Source organism: Fonticula alba, assembly GCF_000388065.1.
Source record: "Fonticula alba strain ATCC 38817 unplaced genomic scaffold supercont2.3, whole genome shotgun sequence".
In the NCBI taxonomy this organism is placed as follows: domain Eukaryota; order Rotosphaerida; family Fonticulaceae; genus Fonticula; species Fonticula alba.
The window spans coordinates 1597849-1614156 of record NW_009242973.1 but is presented as its reverse complement, the minus strand read 5'-3'; the positions used below and the strand labels follow the sequence as shown (position 1 = coordinate 1614156).

The 16308-nt window shown below is 68.4% G+C and overlaps 3 protein-coding genes across 3 annotated transcripts in view; 1 reads left to right on the top strand and 2 right to left on the bottom strand.

The window, feature by feature from the left end:
• Positions 1–34: 34 nt before the first annotated feature.
• On the bottom strand, positions 35–2526 carry H696_02142 (hypothetical protein). The gene is made up of 6 exons (XM_009496038.1): positions 2408–2526; positions 2217–2316; positions 1507–2056; positions 1230–1361; positions 877–1034; positions 35–770 (listed from the first exon to the last, which is right to left on the bottom strand). The coding sequence occupies exons 1-6, from the start codon at positions 2452–2454 to the stop codon at positions 261–263; spliced, it is 1497 nt and encodes a 498-aa protein (XP_009494313.1). The 5' UTR covers positions 2455–2526; the 3' UTR covers positions 35–260.
• Positions 2527–3671: 1145 nt separating this feature from the next.
• H696_02141 (hypothetical protein) lies at positions 3672–14695 on the top strand. The gene is made up of 18 exons (XM_009496037.1): positions 3672–4051; positions 4317–5114; positions 5368–5448; positions 5609–6598; positions 6949–7272; positions 7476–7512; positions 7698–7959; positions 8191–8660; positions 8802–9070; positions 9221–9432; positions 9756–10742; positions 11151–11570; positions 11723–12083; positions 12257–12331; positions 12427–12639; positions 13192–14006; positions 14141–14279; positions 14447–14695. The coding sequence occupies exons 1-18, from the start codon at positions 3728–3730 to the stop codon at positions 14552–14554; spliced, it is 6885 nt and encodes a 2294-aa protein (XP_009494312.1). The 5' UTR covers positions 3672–3727; the 3' UTR covers positions 14555–14695.
• A 240-nt stretch (positions 14696–14935) lies between these two features.
• H696_02140 (hypothetical protein) overlaps positions 14936–16308 on the bottom strand; it is a gene marked incomplete at its 5' end in the record, with an annotated part of 9313 nt that continues 7940 nt past the window's right edge. Inside the window, 3 exons of the mRNA XM_009496036.1 lie at positions 14936–15775; positions 15951–16108; positions 16219–16289. Coding sequence (XP_009494311.1) covers positions 15136–15775; positions 15951–16108; positions 16219–16289 — 869 coding nt within the window. The 3' untranslated portion in view covers positions 14936–15135. The remainder of the gene's footprint in view (positions 15776–15950; positions 16109–16218; positions 16290–16308) is intronic.

Sequence of the window (16308 nt, the reverse complement as noted above, 5' to 3'; positions counted from 1 at the left end):
GGAGGCCACAATTATGGAAAAAACGAATATAGACTTCTGAGAAAGTGGCCGGATTTGGGGTTGCTCTTTTGCTTGCATTTGGCCGACCGAGAGCAGGAAGGGGCAGCCCCCGGGCCGGGGCAGGTCGGGGAGACAGGCACCGGCGCAGGCGCGCCCGGGTGGACAGGGGAGGCTTGTTGATTGCCTGCGGCTGGGGTTCTGCCGGTCCTGCCCGGGCCGCCCCGGGCCAGGGCCCACCCCGGAGGCCCTTCTCTCGGGCCTCAGAGGGGAACCCGCCGGGTGAGCAGTATGGAGGCCGGCACCCGGCCCGGAACACCCGGCCCGCCCGGCCCCAGCACCAGCTCCAGCGCAAAGGCCGACGCCGCAAGCGCGCCAGCAAACTCCCCCTTTGCCTGGTGGCAGGTGACGCGCATGACAATGCCGACAAGTTGCCGACCGGCCCGCAGGCCAAGCAGCAGGCCCTCGCCCAGTCCCGCCTCGAAGGCATTGAACAGCGACCCGATGCAGGCCACCGACACGCCGCACGGCAGCTCCGGGCCCGGGCCCGGGAGCGAGCGTTGAATGACCGATCGCAACAGCCGTCCCAGCCACCAGCCCGCATGGTGCAGGTGCGCCCGGCAGAAGGGGTCCTTGAGGGTGGCGGCGCCGTGGGCCACTTGCAGCGCGAAGCCGGCGATGAAGCTCTTGGAGTCGGACCCGGCGGTGTAGATGTTCTGCACCATCCAGCTTTGGATGGCCGAGGTGCCGCTGGCGCGCACATCCGCCGGGATCTGCCGTTGACAGGGCGGCGGTAAGTCGCGCGCGTGGGCGTAGCGAGGGGGACAGCCGAGACCGAGAGACAGAGGCAGGGGGGGGGGGGGACGTGAGCTGACGCACCTGAAAGTGATCGGCCATCAGGCCGAGGGCCACGGCCGCGGCGGCCGGGTTGCCGAGCTCCTCCGGGCCGGCCTCGGGGGCGTACGAGTCCAGTTGCAGTGGCACATGGTCCAGGGCCAAGAAAATGTTCTGCAAGCAGAGAAGAGCGCATGCATAGCCTGGTGGCCGTGGGGCGGGCGGGCGGGCGGGCGGGCGGGCGGGCGGGTGGACGGACGGGCGAGCGAGCGAGCGAGTGAGCGAAAGAGGGGTCGGTCGGGCGGATGCCCAGGGGACGCGGGGGAAGGGGAGAGAGGGAGCAGAAGGGGAGAGAGGAAGAAGGACAACATCCAAAAAAAAAACACGGCGAGGCGCACCGCTTCCATGGTCGGCGAGAAGGTGCCCCCAGCCGCCGGCCGACACGCGTTGGAAACTGGCCGGCTTCGAGGCCAGGGGCTGGCTGCATGCTGCGTCCCGGTCGCAAGCATCGCAGTGACACCGAGCCGCATCTGCTCAGCCAGAGACGGGGGGCGGGGGCGGGGGGCGGGGGGCGGCCGGGGAGAGATCGCGAGATGACGTCAGACCAGCAGCAGGGGCGAAGGGCCGTAGGAGGGCGGCGGCCCTGTGGGGAAGGACCGGCGCCCGGCGGCGTACCGGAGATCTCGTGCGGCTCCAGGTGCCACGGCAGGGTGGTGCAATTGCTGCCGGTCCCGGCCACCAGGCACACGGACAGGGCCGCGCCGCCGACTTCCGAAATGGGATGCTGCCCGGTGATGCAGACACGCGTGTCGTTCAGGATCAGCGTGTGGGCCGGCGGGAGAAAGGCCCCCGGCTGAAGCGACAGCAGGCCCGCCAGGTCGGCATCCGGCACCTCGGTGCCCCCGTCGTTGGAGAGCAAATGCGCGCAAAGACGCTGCCGGGCACACGCAGCCCCGGACCACACCTTTTGCTGGAGGCACCGGCGCAGGGCCTCGGCGTCGGTGTCCGACTGGATGCCACTCAGGCAGGCCACCAGGGATGCGATCACCGCGCGCGGGGGGCCGCCCGCCTCGGTGCCCGCCCGCCCGGCCGGCCACAATGGGCAAGACTCGCCCAGCGGACAGGTGCACGAGTGCTCCCGCAGGCCGGGACTCTCCAGCAGGCCGCGCACGCCGGCGGCCAGGGTGTGGTGGAGTTCACGCGCGACCACCTCGACGCCGCGGATCTGCTCGGGGGCCCGGGCACAGGCGCCAAGCCCCGGGCGGGGCGAGGCGGAAAGGGAGGAGGAGGATTAGCTCCGACGGCGAGGGCGCGGTGTGTGTGTGTGTGTGTGTGTGTGTGTGTGTGTGTGTGTGTGTGGAGGATCGCCATGAGCATGCGCGCACATGGATGTTGGCCGCTGGCCCGGACAGGCAGAAGCCCTGCACCGGGTCCTGGGGGCAGTTACGCGCCAACCCCACGGTCAGGGTGGACTTGGTGGCGCCGCTGTGCGATCGGGGCGGAAGGTCAGGGAGGAGAGGGCGGAACACAAGGGGAGTCGCTGGGCTGGACAGCGGGCAAGTGGACGCGCACGCACCCGTCAACGCCGACCACGAGCGCGAGGGCCGTGGTGTGCCCGGTCATTAGTGCCAGAGAGGAGATAAAGAGGGGAGATCGAGGACCGGAGCGGGGAAGGAAGGCGAAGGGGGAAGGGGGGGGGGGGGGGGCTAAAGGGACGCCGTCGCGGCAAATGCCCGCCACAAATGGTTATTTTTATTGGCCTCTTCATTGATGGTCCTCCGGGGATTAACACAACTTAACTGGGACACCGGCACGGGATACCTTCGGCACTCAGGGATTTTGGCCATCGGGGGTGCTCCGTCAGTGGAGACGCTCGTTCGCGGTGTCCTGCCCCCGTTGGGGGGCGCCGGCGGGCGGGGGGGGCCGGGGCTGGCGGAGGGAGGAGGGGGGGAAAGGGCCCGGTCGGCGGTGATGGTGCCAGTGTAAAAGCGTGTGCATGTGTGTGTGAGTGTGTGCGCGCGCGTGCGTGCGGCCGGGCGTGCGGGCGCGCTCGTGGGTGCGGCTGCGGGCAGGGGGCGTGCGGCCGGGTGCCTGGCCTGTTCGAGTGGGCCGGCCAGGATGCGCCATCTCGGCGTTCGCGGGCCGGCCTCCGGGCTCGATGCCGGCCCGCGGCCTGCCCCCGGCCAGGGGTGTTTCCGTCGGCTGCGTCTCTCTTCGCTGGGTGTTCTTCGGGCAGCCGCCGCGCCGCGCCGCGCCATTCCCATCCGGGCGTTTCCACCCCCGCGGGGGGCCTCCCAGGAGCCGAGTTGTTGTTGCCGTTGCCGCTGCCACTGCTGCGGGGGGGGGTGTGTGGATCGCGCGGGCGCGCCCGGTCTGATCCCCGTTTTTCCGGGCCTCCGGACGTTTACGCACCAGCGATCGGTCCGCAGGGCCTGGCCTTGGCCTGAGCGCGGGCCACGACGGGGGGGGGGGGGGGGGGGGGGGGGCGGAGTGCGCCCTGCCTTGCAGGGAAGCGCGCCGGCGCCAGGCCCCAGCCCCGGGCAGATCGCGTCCCTCCGACCGTGGAGACGAGATCCCGCCGGTCCTCCCCTCCACCAGGGAGGGAGGCGTGGGCCGGCCGGCGCCCGGGCTCCGGCCGGCTGGCCCCGCCCCCGGCACCCCCATCACCGGCCGCCCCGGCTCGTGGCGTGGCTGGCGCTTTTTGGGCCCCCGGCCTGGGTGCCGCGCCTCGGGTGCCCGGCCAAGTCACCCCGCCGTTCCTCCCTCCGCCCGTTTCCGTGCTCCTTCTTGCCCTCTTGCCGCCTCGTCCCTCTTTAGCCGCCCCCCCCCCCTCCCTGCATCTCCCTTCGCCCACCCTCGCTCGATCCCGGCCCCCGCACGCCGGGCGCACAGTACCATGATGAGCGGCGGGCTTCCCGGAACCGGCAACACCCTGGGCGGGTACGCCAGCACGGCGTACCTGTCGCCGCGACAGCACTTTCGCCGGCGGCTCCATGTGGTCAAGAATGCCGTGGCCGCGGACTCGCCGAACCTCTCGCGGGCCATGCAGTACGCGGTCATCCGGTCGCTGATGCAGCTGCGCGCCATCGAGGTGAGCGTCGAGCGGTCGGCCATGCCGACCATCCCGTCCGGGCTGCAGGCCGAGTTCTCCTTCGGCGCCGGGCGCAGCCATATCTTCGGCTCGGGGCTGAGCTTTGTCGTGTCGGAGATCGACCAGCTGGTGCGTTCCCCCCGGCGTGCGGCGTGCGCCCTGTGCCGCCCGGCAGGGCGTGTGTGTGTGTGTGTGTGTGTGTGTGTGTGTGTGTGTGTGTGTGTGTGTATGTGTGTGTGTGCCCTCCGGTCGAGTGTCCCCCTACTCCCCTTGTCGCTGGGTCTCACCCCCTCCTGGCTGTGTGATTCTCTTTTGTCCCTCCCTCCCCCCCCCTCCCCCCCCTCGGTGTCCGTCTCCCGGCCGCTCGATCGTTCGCTTGGCCCTCGGCCCAAAGGACAAGTATGTGGAGGATGTGCTTCCTCGACTGTCATCGGTGGTGGCCCTCTCGGAGCCGGGGCCGCGGCCGTCGCTGTCCTCCGGCGGGAGCGGGATCGCCACGCCGCCGGCCATGGTCGGGCACTCGAGCAGCTCGTCGGTTGTCCACCCGGGCGGTCTGGGGACCGCCGTCATGGCCACCGCGGCCCCGCCGGTGCGCTCGAGCTCCCTGACTGCCACGGCCGGCGACCCGGGCCCCTTCCTCCGGCCGCTGCTGGCCAGCGGTCCCCCCCCGGCCGACTCCCTCTTCGGGCCGTCTCGAAGCTCGGGCGCCGAGTCGTCCGGCGCCCGGGCCGGGGTCCTGCTGGACCTGACGGAGTTTGATGATCCCTTCGCCACGCACTCGACCTCCGGACTGCTTGCGTCCTCCTCGGCGTCCTCCTCCTCGGCGTCCTCCTCCGGCTTTTCGTCGTCCCTCTCGCCGGCTGTCCTGGCTCCAAGCGGCGGCGGCGGCGGCGGCGGCGGCGGCCCGGCCCCGATGATGGACTCCGGGCAGCTGGACTACTTTGACCCCTTTTCGGCCACCACCCCGGGCCGGAGCTCCGAGGCGTCGGCTCGCTCATCCGAGCACTCGGCCTCCGGGCTGCTGAATCCCCTGGCCGGGATGCCGCTCAACAGCATCCAGGACTTCCGCCGGAAGATGTCCCTGACTGTGCCACCGGCGTCGCTCATTTCCTCGGTCACCATGTCCGACCGGGCCAATGGCCAGCGCTGGTTCCAGAAGGCCTGGGCCGACATCGGATCCACCGTGGTCGCGGTGCGTGTTTGTCGCGTGCCTTCTTGTGTGTGTGTGTGTGTGTGTGTGTGTGTGTGTGTGTGTGTGTTCGGGCTTCCTGGTTCTCCGGCGTCTGTGCTGACGCGCTGGTGTTGTTCCCCTCTTTTGCATGACCACCTTTCTCTCTCTCTCTCTCCCCCCCCCTCTCTCGGTGTGTACTCTTGTCTTCTTCTGTCCCTCCTCCCTTCGAATCACTCTCCTGCTGTGGCCGCCATATGCCGGCCGGATTGCACAGAACCACCACAGCGAGCAGCTCCTCCTGCGCTCGGTCCTCCGAGGGGTCAACTACGCCTGGCTCCTGGCCGAGCTCCTGACGGTACGCGGCATGTCGCTTGCCTGTCCTCGCCTCTTTGCCTTTCTGCCCCCGGTGCCGAGCCCCTTCCCCGGGTCCTCCTCTGCCGACTGGGCCTTGTGTTCGATGTGACCCCCTGTGGTTCTCATGCTGTTTCTCCCTGTGCATGGTGGCCGGGTGGCAGTCGCCGCGGTTTGCGGCAGCCAGCCAGCGCCCCGGTGCCCCTGTGGGCATGCTGAGCCCGGAAAGCCTGGAAGGCTCGGCACTCCACTCGCCGGACCAGCTCTTCGGCACGGGGGACCACACTTCGCCGGGGCTCGGGGCCCCGGGGCGCTACATGTCCGACATGGACCTGCTGTCCGGGTGCCCGGGCATCGCGCATGTGAAAGCGCGCCTGGCCCAGTTGCTGGCTTGCCCGCATGCTCGCGGGGCCTATGGGGTGCCGGTTTTGCGGGGCCTGGCCGGGGGCACGGCCGCCGGCGGGGCCATCCCCGAGACCCATCCCTTCAGCGAGGACCTGGCCCCGGTGCTGGCGTACACGGCGCGCATTTTCTTTTCCGACACATCGCAAGTGCTGCGCTCGGCCGGGGCCGGGGCCGGGCGTGGATCGGCATCCGGCTCAGGGTCCGGGTCCGGGTCCAGTCGGCGAGGTCCGGTGGCCGATCAGCCGGGTGATCGCCTGTCGTCGGGGCCGCCGTCGGGGGGCCATGCCTCGGGGTCGGCCTCGCAGTCGGGCTCCTCGCAGGCGCCAGGCAGCAAGCCCTCGAGTCCGGTGCTGGGCCTCGGGCAGATGCCCGGGGTCGGGGCTGGCGGCTCCGGGCCCGGCCCCGGGCCGGGGTCCGCCTCGACCCCGGACTCCGGCCGGCTGTCGCGCCATGGGTCCCTGAGCAGCCTGGGGTCGCCGCTCATGCGTGCCGGCTCGTTGCTGTCCTTCTCCAGCATCGGCGAGGCGGCCGGGGACCAGCGGCCCGGGCCGGGTCCCGTGGCGTTCACCCCGCCGGTGGCCGGGGACCAGCGGCTCGGGCCGGCGGCCGACTTCGCCGCCCTCGGCCCGGCCGGGTCCACCTTCTCGGCCCTGGGTACCGGGGTGGATGCGGCGCATGTGCGCGACCTCTCGCGCATGCTTTCATCCATCCACAGCCAGACGCACATCAGCGACTTTGAAGATGCGGTGGTGCGTTTGCCCTCCTCCCTTCCTCTTCCAGGCAGGCGTGCTCGCGCGTTTGCACCCCCCCTCCTCCCCCTCCCCCAGTTATGACGGCGATCTTTCCCTGCTTCCTTCTCCCTGTCCCTCCCCATGCACGTGCATTTGCATGCCCATTGACACGCACGCACGCACGCACGCACGCACGCACGCACGCACGCACGCACGCACGCACGCACGCACGCACGCACGCACGCACGCACGCACGCACGCACGCACGCACGCACGCACGCACGCACGCACGCACGCACGCACGCACGCACGCACGCACGCACGCACGCACGCACGCGCGTGCTCGTCAATGTGCGCTCGCGCCGCAGTGCTGCGCCCTGGAGTTCTCCATGCAGCTGGCCGCCCTGGACACGCATCCCCTGTATGGTCGCGAGATTGGGGCCGCCGGTGGCTCCGAAGATGGTAGCCTCCCGGGGGCACATGCCGGTAGCCTGCTCGACCCGATCGGGGCCTGGCAGCAGAGCGCCTTCGATGAGTTGGTCCTGCGGGTGCACTTTCTCTGCCAAGTTGCCAGCCTGATGGCCGCGCGGGATGGCCTGCTGGCCGATCTGGGCAGCGTGGCGCTGGACTCGTTCGCGGAATCCCTCTGCTTCGCGGTTCTGCTTGAGGGCCAGGAGATCGTCACCTTGCGGGTATGTTTGTGTTGACCCCCCCCCCCCCCCTGGCGATCTGGCGATCCCCGCCTCCGAGTCTCTTTCGTTTTTTTCTTAGTCACTCACTGCTCGTTGTCGACGCATGCTGCCGTGTCCGGGCTCCCTCCGATCTCTCTCTCTCTCTCTCTCTCTCTCTTTCTCTCGCCCTGCCCCGCCCCCCTCCCCTTCCAAAAAATGTGCAGCGAAAGCATTGTTTCGTTGGCGAGATCTCCCTCTCCTGTACGCAGTCCCGTGCTCGGAACGCCCTGCTCGCTCTCCCTCCCCTTCTCTTGGACATGTGTCTGAAAAGCGGGAGCTTTGCGCTTCTCCCCATCGGCCACATCTAACCCGGCGTGTTTGCCCCGTTGCCACCGCCGCCGCTCCTCGCCCTTCCCCCTCCTGCCCTCCGCCGGCGGGAATCGCAGTCAACAGCCTGACACACGTGTGCGAGTCGCTCGGGACGAGCCTGGCCCAGATGGATGAGCTCTGCCAGTGTGGCCCGCATGCCTTCCACGACGATAGCAACCGGTCGTGCATCCGCTGTGGGCGGCCCTTCACGCCGGAGCCGACAGTGCGTATTCTGCCAGGCAACTTGGGCCCCGCGTCCGGCGGGCCGGACGCCGGTGCCCCGGGCGCCGGGTCGGCCGCCCCCCGGCCCCAGTCGCTCGTGGGCTTCAGCTTCTCCATGTACGTGGTGTCTCTTCCCGGGACCGGGTCTTCTTTTCCGTGCTGCTCTGTGGTTGATGGAGGTGAAAGAGATGGCGGGCGAGCGGGCGAGCGAGGGGGGCGGGGAGAGGAAGAGCGGGAGGGAGGGAAAGTGTCCTCCTCCCGCGCGGGCCGACGTAGCTGACCCTTTCTCTTTGCCTGCCCTGCGGCGCCGGCGCTGTGTCGCCGCTCGCGCACGCCCCCGGCCGACAGCGACCTCCCGCAGCCGACGTCGCGACTGAAGCTCCTCCTGTCGGACCTCCGGTGCACCGAGACGTCGGCTCCTGGCGGGTCGGTGGCCAACGGGGCGGCCCCCTCCGGGGGGGTGCTTTCGCCGCTGGACGCGGCTCACTCCTGGCTGGATCCGGAGTCCGGGGAGGCCCGCGCGCTCAGCATCGACTTCAGCCGCGGTGTAGCCCGGCCATTTGCCGGGCCCGGGGCCGGGACTCCCAGCAGGGCCGATGCATCTCAGGCGGCCGAGCAGCCCCTGCGCTTTGACCCGTTCGGGGAAAATATCCCCGCCGGGTTGGCCGTTTCGTCGAAAGCCCTTGTGTCCAGCCTGCTGGCCCGGTCGTCGGTGTCGGTGCCTCTGAACATGACCCGGGTGACGGCCAGCGCGGCCGCGGCCGCGGCCGCGGCCTCCACCACCCAAGACAACGACTTCCTGTTCATCTCCAACCCCGGTATGTGACGGCCAGCGTGCCCGGCCTCCCGCCTCTGGGTTCGTTTTTTCCCCATCCTCCTGGTTGCCCTAACTTTCGGCCTCTCCCCGGCTGGGCTTTGCCGTGGTCCCCTTTGGTGGCCGTGTGTCGGTCCTTCGCCAGTCACCCTGCCGGGTGTCATTCGCCTGGCCATTTCCTCGGCCACATTGGATCTGGAGCCCTGTGCGTCGGCCCTGACCGGGAGCTTCCAGTCGCGTCTGTCGCTGGACTTCCCGTTCAGTTCGCACAAGGGCTCGGCGGCGGGTAGCAATACCGGCAGTGGCGGCGGCGGCGGCGTCGGCGTCGGCGGCGTCGGCGGCAGCGGCGGCGGCCCGCCTGGTCCTTGGACTCGGATGGAGTCCGATGTGTCGGTGGAGTTCTGCTGGGATCCGGTGCGCGGCCCATCTGCCCAACGGCGGGGGGGGGGGGTCTTCGCGCGCCACCTCATACACTCGCCCGCGCGAGCCTTGTCACGCCCCTGTCTAATCCACCTACTTGCTGCCTCTTTGCCCCTCCTGGCTCCTGGTCGTGGCTGCACATAGCAATTCTTCCATGCCATGCCGGACTTCCACTCGCGCTTTGAACTGCTGGCGCAGCGATGCATCGTGCACGACCTGGCCTCCTTCGTGCCGAGCCCCGAGGCTCGAAGCCAGGACCCCGGCGTCTTCCAGGACTGCCTGTCGGCCGAGTCGCGGCTGCTGCTCAGGTCCTTCGCCGGCTTCTATGGGCTGCGGCCGATCTACTGTGACATTGTGTGCGTGCTCGGCCGGCCGTCAGGATGCACGGCTGTGCGCATGGCCCCCCCCCCCCCCCCCCCTCGCTCGCCCGCTCGCCACTTCCCCTGTCTGACGCACCTTCCTTCACCCGGACGGTGCCCCATGGATGTGGGACTGCCCCTGCTTGGTTGGCCGTGCTGTCGTCGGTTGCTCCCGCTGTCGTGTCTTCTGCGGATGCCCCCCCCCCCCCTTTTTTCCTTTGGAATTCCCTTCTTCCTCCCTTTTCCATCCCCCCCCCCCCCTCCCCCCCGACCCTCGCTTGCGCCTCGCCCGGCCGGCCCCTTCTCGCGGTCCCTGCTAGCGAGCTGTATGTCCTGGTGGACCTCTTCCTCATGGCCATCACCCCCGAGAGCAGCCCCGCCTCCTCGCAGCTGATCTCCGATGGGCTGGTGGCCAGCATCCTCATCCTGCAGCAGGCGTCCTTCGTGATGGACAAGCTGCTGCAGCAGTTCCGCTCGACCGAGGCCCTGAGCGGGGCCCTGCTGGACAGCTTCTGTTCGTCGGCGGCCCAGTCCATCCTGTGCCACATCGAGCAGACCACCTTGGAGGCGTCGCTGCGGACCCTGCACTCGCTGATGGTGGACCGGCTGTCGCGGTACTCGGAGCTGTTCCCGGTGCGGCCGTCGTACTCGGAGCAATTGCCCTTCGACACGGCGCGGCCCTTCTACCATGCGATGCAGCTGTATTTGCAGACCCTGCGCTTGACATTGGCCCTGCAGAACATCATCACCCCGGAGGTGGGGTTCTCCTTCCGGGAAATTGTCCACACCTGCATCCGGCAGAATGCCAAGCGGGTGTTCAGCTTCATCACGAATGAGCTCGGGCCGGCCGAGGGCCCGGGCGCAAGTGGGGCCGGGGGCGCCAGCGCGTCGGACCCCGGCGCCGGCGCCGGCGCCGGCCCGGGCATCGTCCGTGCCACCTCCACCTCCTCGCTGTTGCCCTTCTCCTCGTGGTACTCCTCGAGCGGCGGGCTGGCTGGGATGTTCTCGGTGTCGCGACTGGGCCGGCCCTTCCAGGCGCTGGACGGCCTGGCGGGCGGGGCATCGGGCGCCGGCGCCGGCGGTGGTGGTAGTTTCGCCGGGGGAGCTGGTGCGCTGGGCCCGGGCGCCGGTGGCGGTGGCCCATCGGCCGATGGGCTTCTTCTGCCCCCGGCTGCCGCGGGCTCTGGCGCCGGGCACCTGCTCAGTAGTGAGGACATTTGCACCAACTTCTCCGAGCTGCTGCTCTACCATGCGCTGGAGCCGGAGCGCATCCAGTATGGCCCGAATGTCTTCTCCAAGTTCGACGTGTACGTGCGGGTCTTGGCCCTTGCCGGGTGCCCGAGGACGTGCTACCTGAGGATGCTGCCATTGCGTGCACCTGACTGCCCTTTTGTTGCATTTCCCCCCCTCCCCCCCCGTCCTACTGACCCACGCTCTCTCTCCCTCCCTCCCTCTCTCTCCCTCCCTCCCTCTCTCTCCCTCCCTCCCTCTCCCTCCCTCCCCTCTCCTCCCTCCTCCCCCTCCGCGCCGTCTTCTTTTTCCTTCCCTCTCTCTGCCTTCCTCTCTCTCCCTCTCTCTCTCTCATCGCTTCGCTATTCGATTATGGCTATGATCTTGTGTTGGCTCCTGGCTCTGGTTTCGCTCTTGCTCTTGTTTCTGGTCTCGCTGCCACCCCTCTCCCCCCTCCCCCCTCCTCCTCCTCCCCCCTCTCCCAGTGACTCGGTGTCGGTGGCGGCCTGCCTGCACTTCGAGCTGGCCACCAACCTCCTGTCGAAGATTTTCCTCGACGCACATCACGCCCTCACCCGGGGCCACATTTTGTCGGACTGCGAGCGCATCATCTCCGAGCACATGGACCGGTCGCTGCGAGCCGGGGCCTTTTCGCTGGCCATGCGGGCCGGTGTCGGGACTGGCCCCGGCAGCCGGTCCGGCCCCAATGGGCGGTTCTTCTCGGGCCCCGGGGCCGGGCGTCTTGCCCCGCGCCCCGGGCCCGGGCCCGGGTCCCGGACGTCGGACTTCCCGAACAACGAGCACTTCCTCAACCGCTTCAAGTCCTACTTCGTCCTTCAAAAGATCAACTCCATCTACAACTCGTTCCTGCTGGAGTCTCCCAAGCATCTTCCTCACAATTCCCCGTACGTCAAGTGGCCCGGGCCGCGGGGGCTGCAGGGGCCCGAGCACTCCCTGTGTCTTCTGGCCCCGTGTCCCTCGGCCTTCCCGGGGGCTGGCTTCCTGCTGCTTTGGCCTTCGCGCGGGCCACGGCCCCATGCTGACCCTCCGCCAGCAGGCTTCCCGAGGCCTTCCCCATTGATCAGTGGTTCTCGCCGCTGGTGGTCATCTGGCTGACGCACTACCTTCAGCCGACCCTGCGGCGGGGGTTCGTCATCCCGGAGGACTCGTGGTTTGATACGAGCCGCGCCGCCTCCGGGTCATCGTCGTCGTCGTCCTCCTCCTCCGGCTCCTCCTCCTCCTCCGGCTCCTCCTCGTCGTCTTCCGGTGGCGGCAGCCGGTCCGGCGGGTCCGGGGGGGCTGGCGGATCCGGCGGGTCCGGGGGGGCTGGCTCTGGCGGCTCGTCGGCCTTCGGCACCTCGCCTGCCCGTTCGCTGCATGCCATGACTTTGTCGGACATTTTCTGCTGCATCTCCAAGGTACGTCCGGCTGGGCCGGGGCACCCCTGTTGCTCCGGGGCGCCGCCCGCATGTGCTGTGCCTTCGCCTCGATGTCTCGCATGGGTGTACTGATGCTCTTTTGGCTTCCCTTTCGACCGGGGGCTCATGGCGGCCGGGCGGGGGGGGGGGCGCGGGGGCGGGTCCATGGGTAGGTGCACAACTTCCTAATGCGCTTCTCCTGGTCGAACACGCATGCCCTGACCACCGTGCTGGGGTGCTTTGTTTCGGTACGTGACCTTGCCCTTCGGATGGGGCTTTTCCTTCGGCCTGCTCCCTGCATGGTGCTTGGCATGGGGGTGCTCCTGTGACTGACGGGATGTAGATTGTGTGCGAGCACTCGCGGGAGTTCGGCTCTTCGGCGCAGGTCCTGTCGTTCCAGTACCTGACGGCTGATGCGCTGGAGGCGGCCGCCCGCGACCAGGCCACTTCGGCCGTCGCCTCGCCCGATGCCAACTTCTTCTCGGCCTCCTATTCGGGCTTGTGGAAGAAGAGTTCCAGCTCGGCCGGCGACATCCGCCTTGGTGTGCCGCGGATTGTACGTCCCTCTTTTTGTTCTCAATTTTGTGTCCTTGTGTGTGTGTGCGCGCGCGTGTGTGCGCGTGTGTGTGCGTGTGTGCGCGTGTGTGTGCGTGTGTACATGTGTGTACATGTATACTTATATGCATGCGTAAATGTGTGCATGCGTGTGTACATGTGTGCATGCGTGTGTACATGCGTACATGTGTACATGTGTGCGTGTATGTGTATGCGCATGTGGCCTCACGTCCGTGGATGTATGGGTGCATGCACAGGCCCATGCCTCTGGGTTTGAGTCATTCCGCCGAGGCAACGCCGCGTGTACAGGTGCCTCACAGCATGGTACATGGTCTTGCGTCGTGCTTCTTGGCATGTCCACTCATCTTTGCACGTGTATACCGGCACACAAGCACAAGCAAACACACACACACACACACACACATACAGACGCGTGCACACGCATACAGATGCACGCACATTAATGCGCCAATCGGGCGGATTGGTATTTGTTCCGGTGCCCCTGGCGCCTGCTTGCTTTCTCACCCGAGCCGCTCTCCCTCGACGTGGCCAGTACTTCATCATCATGAACACCCTCGAGCGGCTGGTAGCCTACCTGACCCACCTCCGGCGCTTGACCATGGAGGACCTGCACCGGTATGAGCGATCGCACCCGACGCCGAGCGGCCCGGTTGGCGGCGCGCTGCATGACTTCCAGACCCTGGTGGCCCCGATCGAGCAGCACTTCGACACGGCCATCTTGGCCCTGAATCAGATGCTGCTGGCCATGGCCGGGCGCCTGGTGGAGGCCCTCTGCCAGGGGATCAGCCCGACCTGCTACGAGTACTTGCAATTGGTGGCGCCGTCGTCGCTGCTGCTGACCGTGGACCAGCCGGCAGTCGGGACCATGGACCCCGGAGCTGGGGGCATGCCCGGCGGCGGCGGCGGCGGCGGCGGCGGCGGCGGCGGCGGCGGCGGCGGCGGCGGCGGCCCGGACGCCAGCACCGCCTCGCTGGCCTTGGGCGGGGTGTCCGGCGGCCTGGGCGCCGCGGCGTCCTACCTGCTGGGCGGGGCCGGGCTGGGGACCTCCTCGACACGGATCCAATCGACGCCGTTCCTGGCGCCGCGGCTCTTCGGCCTGGTGGGGTCGCTCTACTTGGACCCGTCTTTCATTGTGACCGAGACGTCGCCCTACCGGCTGGGGACCCTGTTGGGGTTCGGCTCGCGCGGGGCCCAGACCCTCGGGGTGCTGGACTCCGGCATAACCAAGCTCCCGCAGAAGATGACCGAGCTGGAGCTGATGCGCCTTGTGGCCCGGGCCATGGAATTCACGGTGGTACCCTTCGTGGTGGCCTTCTGTGCGGCGGTGTCGCCGCATTGCTACGACAGGTACACGCATGCTGGTAGCGGGGGGAGGGGGGGGGGGGGGGGAAGGGACGGCGGCTGTTTGCCTCGCCGCCACTTGTCTGGTCTCTCCTCCTGCTGGCAGCTGACCCGCCTTCCCCTTTTGCCCCGGAGCACAGTGTCTTCCGGAAGGTCTATTCGGCGCTCTTTTCCCACATTTGCCGGCTGACCACCGGGGTGCTGGAAGCCGGGGCCAGTAACTTGCGCTTTGCCACGGCCATCGCCAGCCACCGCACCCCGCTGGAGCTTCTGATCGATGTGCGTGCTTTGTTCTTTCGTCGCTCTTCGTCTTTCGCTTGCCTGCCTGCCTGTCGGTCGGCCGACCGGCCGGGCTAGACCCACCCACCCGCCCATGCGGACGAGCATCTGCTGGCATTTCTGCTTGTTGGCTGACATGCTGCCTGTTTGCGCGTACGCCGGCCCAGCTTCTGGGGAACCTCTTCTTCAATGACACGATCACCGGCGATCAAACCATGTTCGATCTTCACTCCAACCTTCGGGCCACCATTACTGCCTATAATTTCATCAAGTAGCCCCCGGTGACGCTTGTGGCTGCCCTGCTGCCGGCGCCCGGGAGGAAGATACCCATGCCCAAGGCGGTGCCAACACGCGCGTGACATTGTCCCCTTGCTTCTTTGTTCTCCTCACTGTCCTTGTGTGTGTGTGTGTGTGTGTGTGTGTGTGTGTGTGTGTGTGTGTGTGTGTGTGTGTGTGTGTGTGTGTGTGCGTGTGTACATGTGTGTACATGTATGTACATGTGTGTACATGTGTACATGTGTGTACATGTGTGTACATGCGTACATGTGTACATGCGTACATGCGTACATGTGTACTTATATACATGCGTACATGTGTACTTATATACATGTGTACATGTGTACATGCGTACATGTGTACTTATATACATGCGTACATGTGTGCGTGCGTGCGTATGTGTGTATGTGTACTTGTGTGCAGGGACGCGCAACTGTATTCATGTGCTTGTGTATACATGGGTGTGGGCGCGAATGCCCCGCGCCGGTGTGCGGGCGTGCTCCGGTCTGGGCTGGCAGCAAGGTCTATGTGAAGAGAGTGGGCAGGCGCGGCGGGCTCCGGCAGGGCAAGGCCCAGTCAATCAGAGGAAGAGGCTCCGGGCCCGGTCGATGAGACGCGCCGCTGAGGAGGGGGTGCAAACCGGGCCCGGCGGCCCGGCGGCCAGGGGCCGGGCCCAGGGCTCGGAGGGCTGGGCGAATGTCCCGGCGACCTCGCCTGCCGGGGCAGACGGTGCGCACCGCGCGCGCTTCGGATCCGGGTGCTCGGGCCCGTGGGAGGGCCGCGCGCGGGTCGACGGGCCGGCCCGGGGCCTGGGGCCCGAGGCCGCATACAAGCGCCGAACGGCATCGCGCACATCGGCCAGCATGGGCCCCAGGGCCGGGTGTGTGAGGAACATGTGGGCCAGATTGTTGAGCAGGCACTTTTCCGCATCCCCAGCCGCGAGGGGGCCATGGACGTCCGGCGACCGGAGGGCAATGTCCCCAAGGGCCGTGTACTCCAGCAGGAGATACATGTACTGCAGGAAGGGGAAGACGGCTCCGGCGGCCGCGGCGTCGGTCAGCAGGCGCTGGCAGGCTGCCCGGGCGGGGAGCGCCTCGCGCCGGAGCCGATCCGCCGCGCCCCGGCCGGTAGTCAGCATGTCGGCCGCCAGCAGCGACTTGGTCCCCAGGCGGAGGACCTCCACTTGGTGGGACAGGAGCACCGTGGCGTTGATCGTGCAGCTGGCAGGCCACGCGGCCAAGGGGGGGGGGGGGGGGGGGGGGGGGGGGGGGGGGGGGGGGGGGGGGGGGGGGGGGGGGGGGGGGGGGGGGGCAGACATGTCAGTGTGAGGGTCCGGCGGCAGGGGCGCCGAGGGGGGTACGCATGTGCGCGTGTGCGCGTGTGCGCGTGGCGCACCGTTGGATCGAGGCGGTGCGCTCCAGCAGCAGGGTGGCCGAGATCGGACTCTCCCGGCTGTCAAAGACCTCGCCGGGCCCGTCAAAGTACAAAAACGGGAGGATGGACTCGGCGTCGCCGCGCAACAGCGACCTGGCCTCCGGCGACAGGAGGTGGTCCTGCGGTTCCGGGCGCGCAGATGGAGGTCGGGGGGGGGGGGGGAGGGGGGCAAGGCGCCCAGGTACGGGGGCTGGGGGGTCAGCAGGCGGGAGGGCAGGTGCGCCCGTACCTCGAATGCCAGGGCGCGCAGGGTGCTCCGCAGCAGGCGAACCATGCGGATGAGAACCGCACGGCCGAGATCTACACGGAGCCGGGCGTG

What these genes read in the sequence shown, in the direction of transcription:
- H696_02141 (XM_009496037.1), top strand. Translation starts at nt 3,728, where the DNA reads ATGATGAGCGGCGGGCTTCCCGGAACCGGCAACACCCTGGGCGGGTAC. An exon ending in GTGGGCTTCAGCTTCTCCAT is followed by an intron (nt 7,960 to 8,190) that starts GTACGTGGTGTC and finishes CCCGGCCGACAG; the next exon opens with CGACCTCCCGCAGCCGACGT. An exon ending in CCTGTTCATCTCCAACCCCG is followed by an intron (nt 8,661 to 8,801) that starts GTATGTGACGGC and finishes GTCCTTCGCCAG; the next exon opens with TCACCCTGCCGGGTGTCATT.
- H696_02142 (XM_009496038.1), bottom strand. Translation starts at nt 2,454, where the DNA reads ATGACCGGGCACACCACGGCCCTCGCGCTCGTGGTCGGCGTTGACGG. An exon ending in CTCGTGGTCGGCGTTGACGG is followed by an intron (nt 2,317 to 2,407) that starts GTGCGTGCGCGT and finishes CCGATCGCACAG; the next exon opens with CGGCGCCACCAAGTCCACCC. An exon ending in GGCCAGCGGCCAACATCCAT is followed by an intron (nt 2,057 to 2,216) that starts GTGCGCGCATGC and finishes GCCCCCGAGCAG; the next exon opens with ATCCGCGGCGTCGAGGTGGT.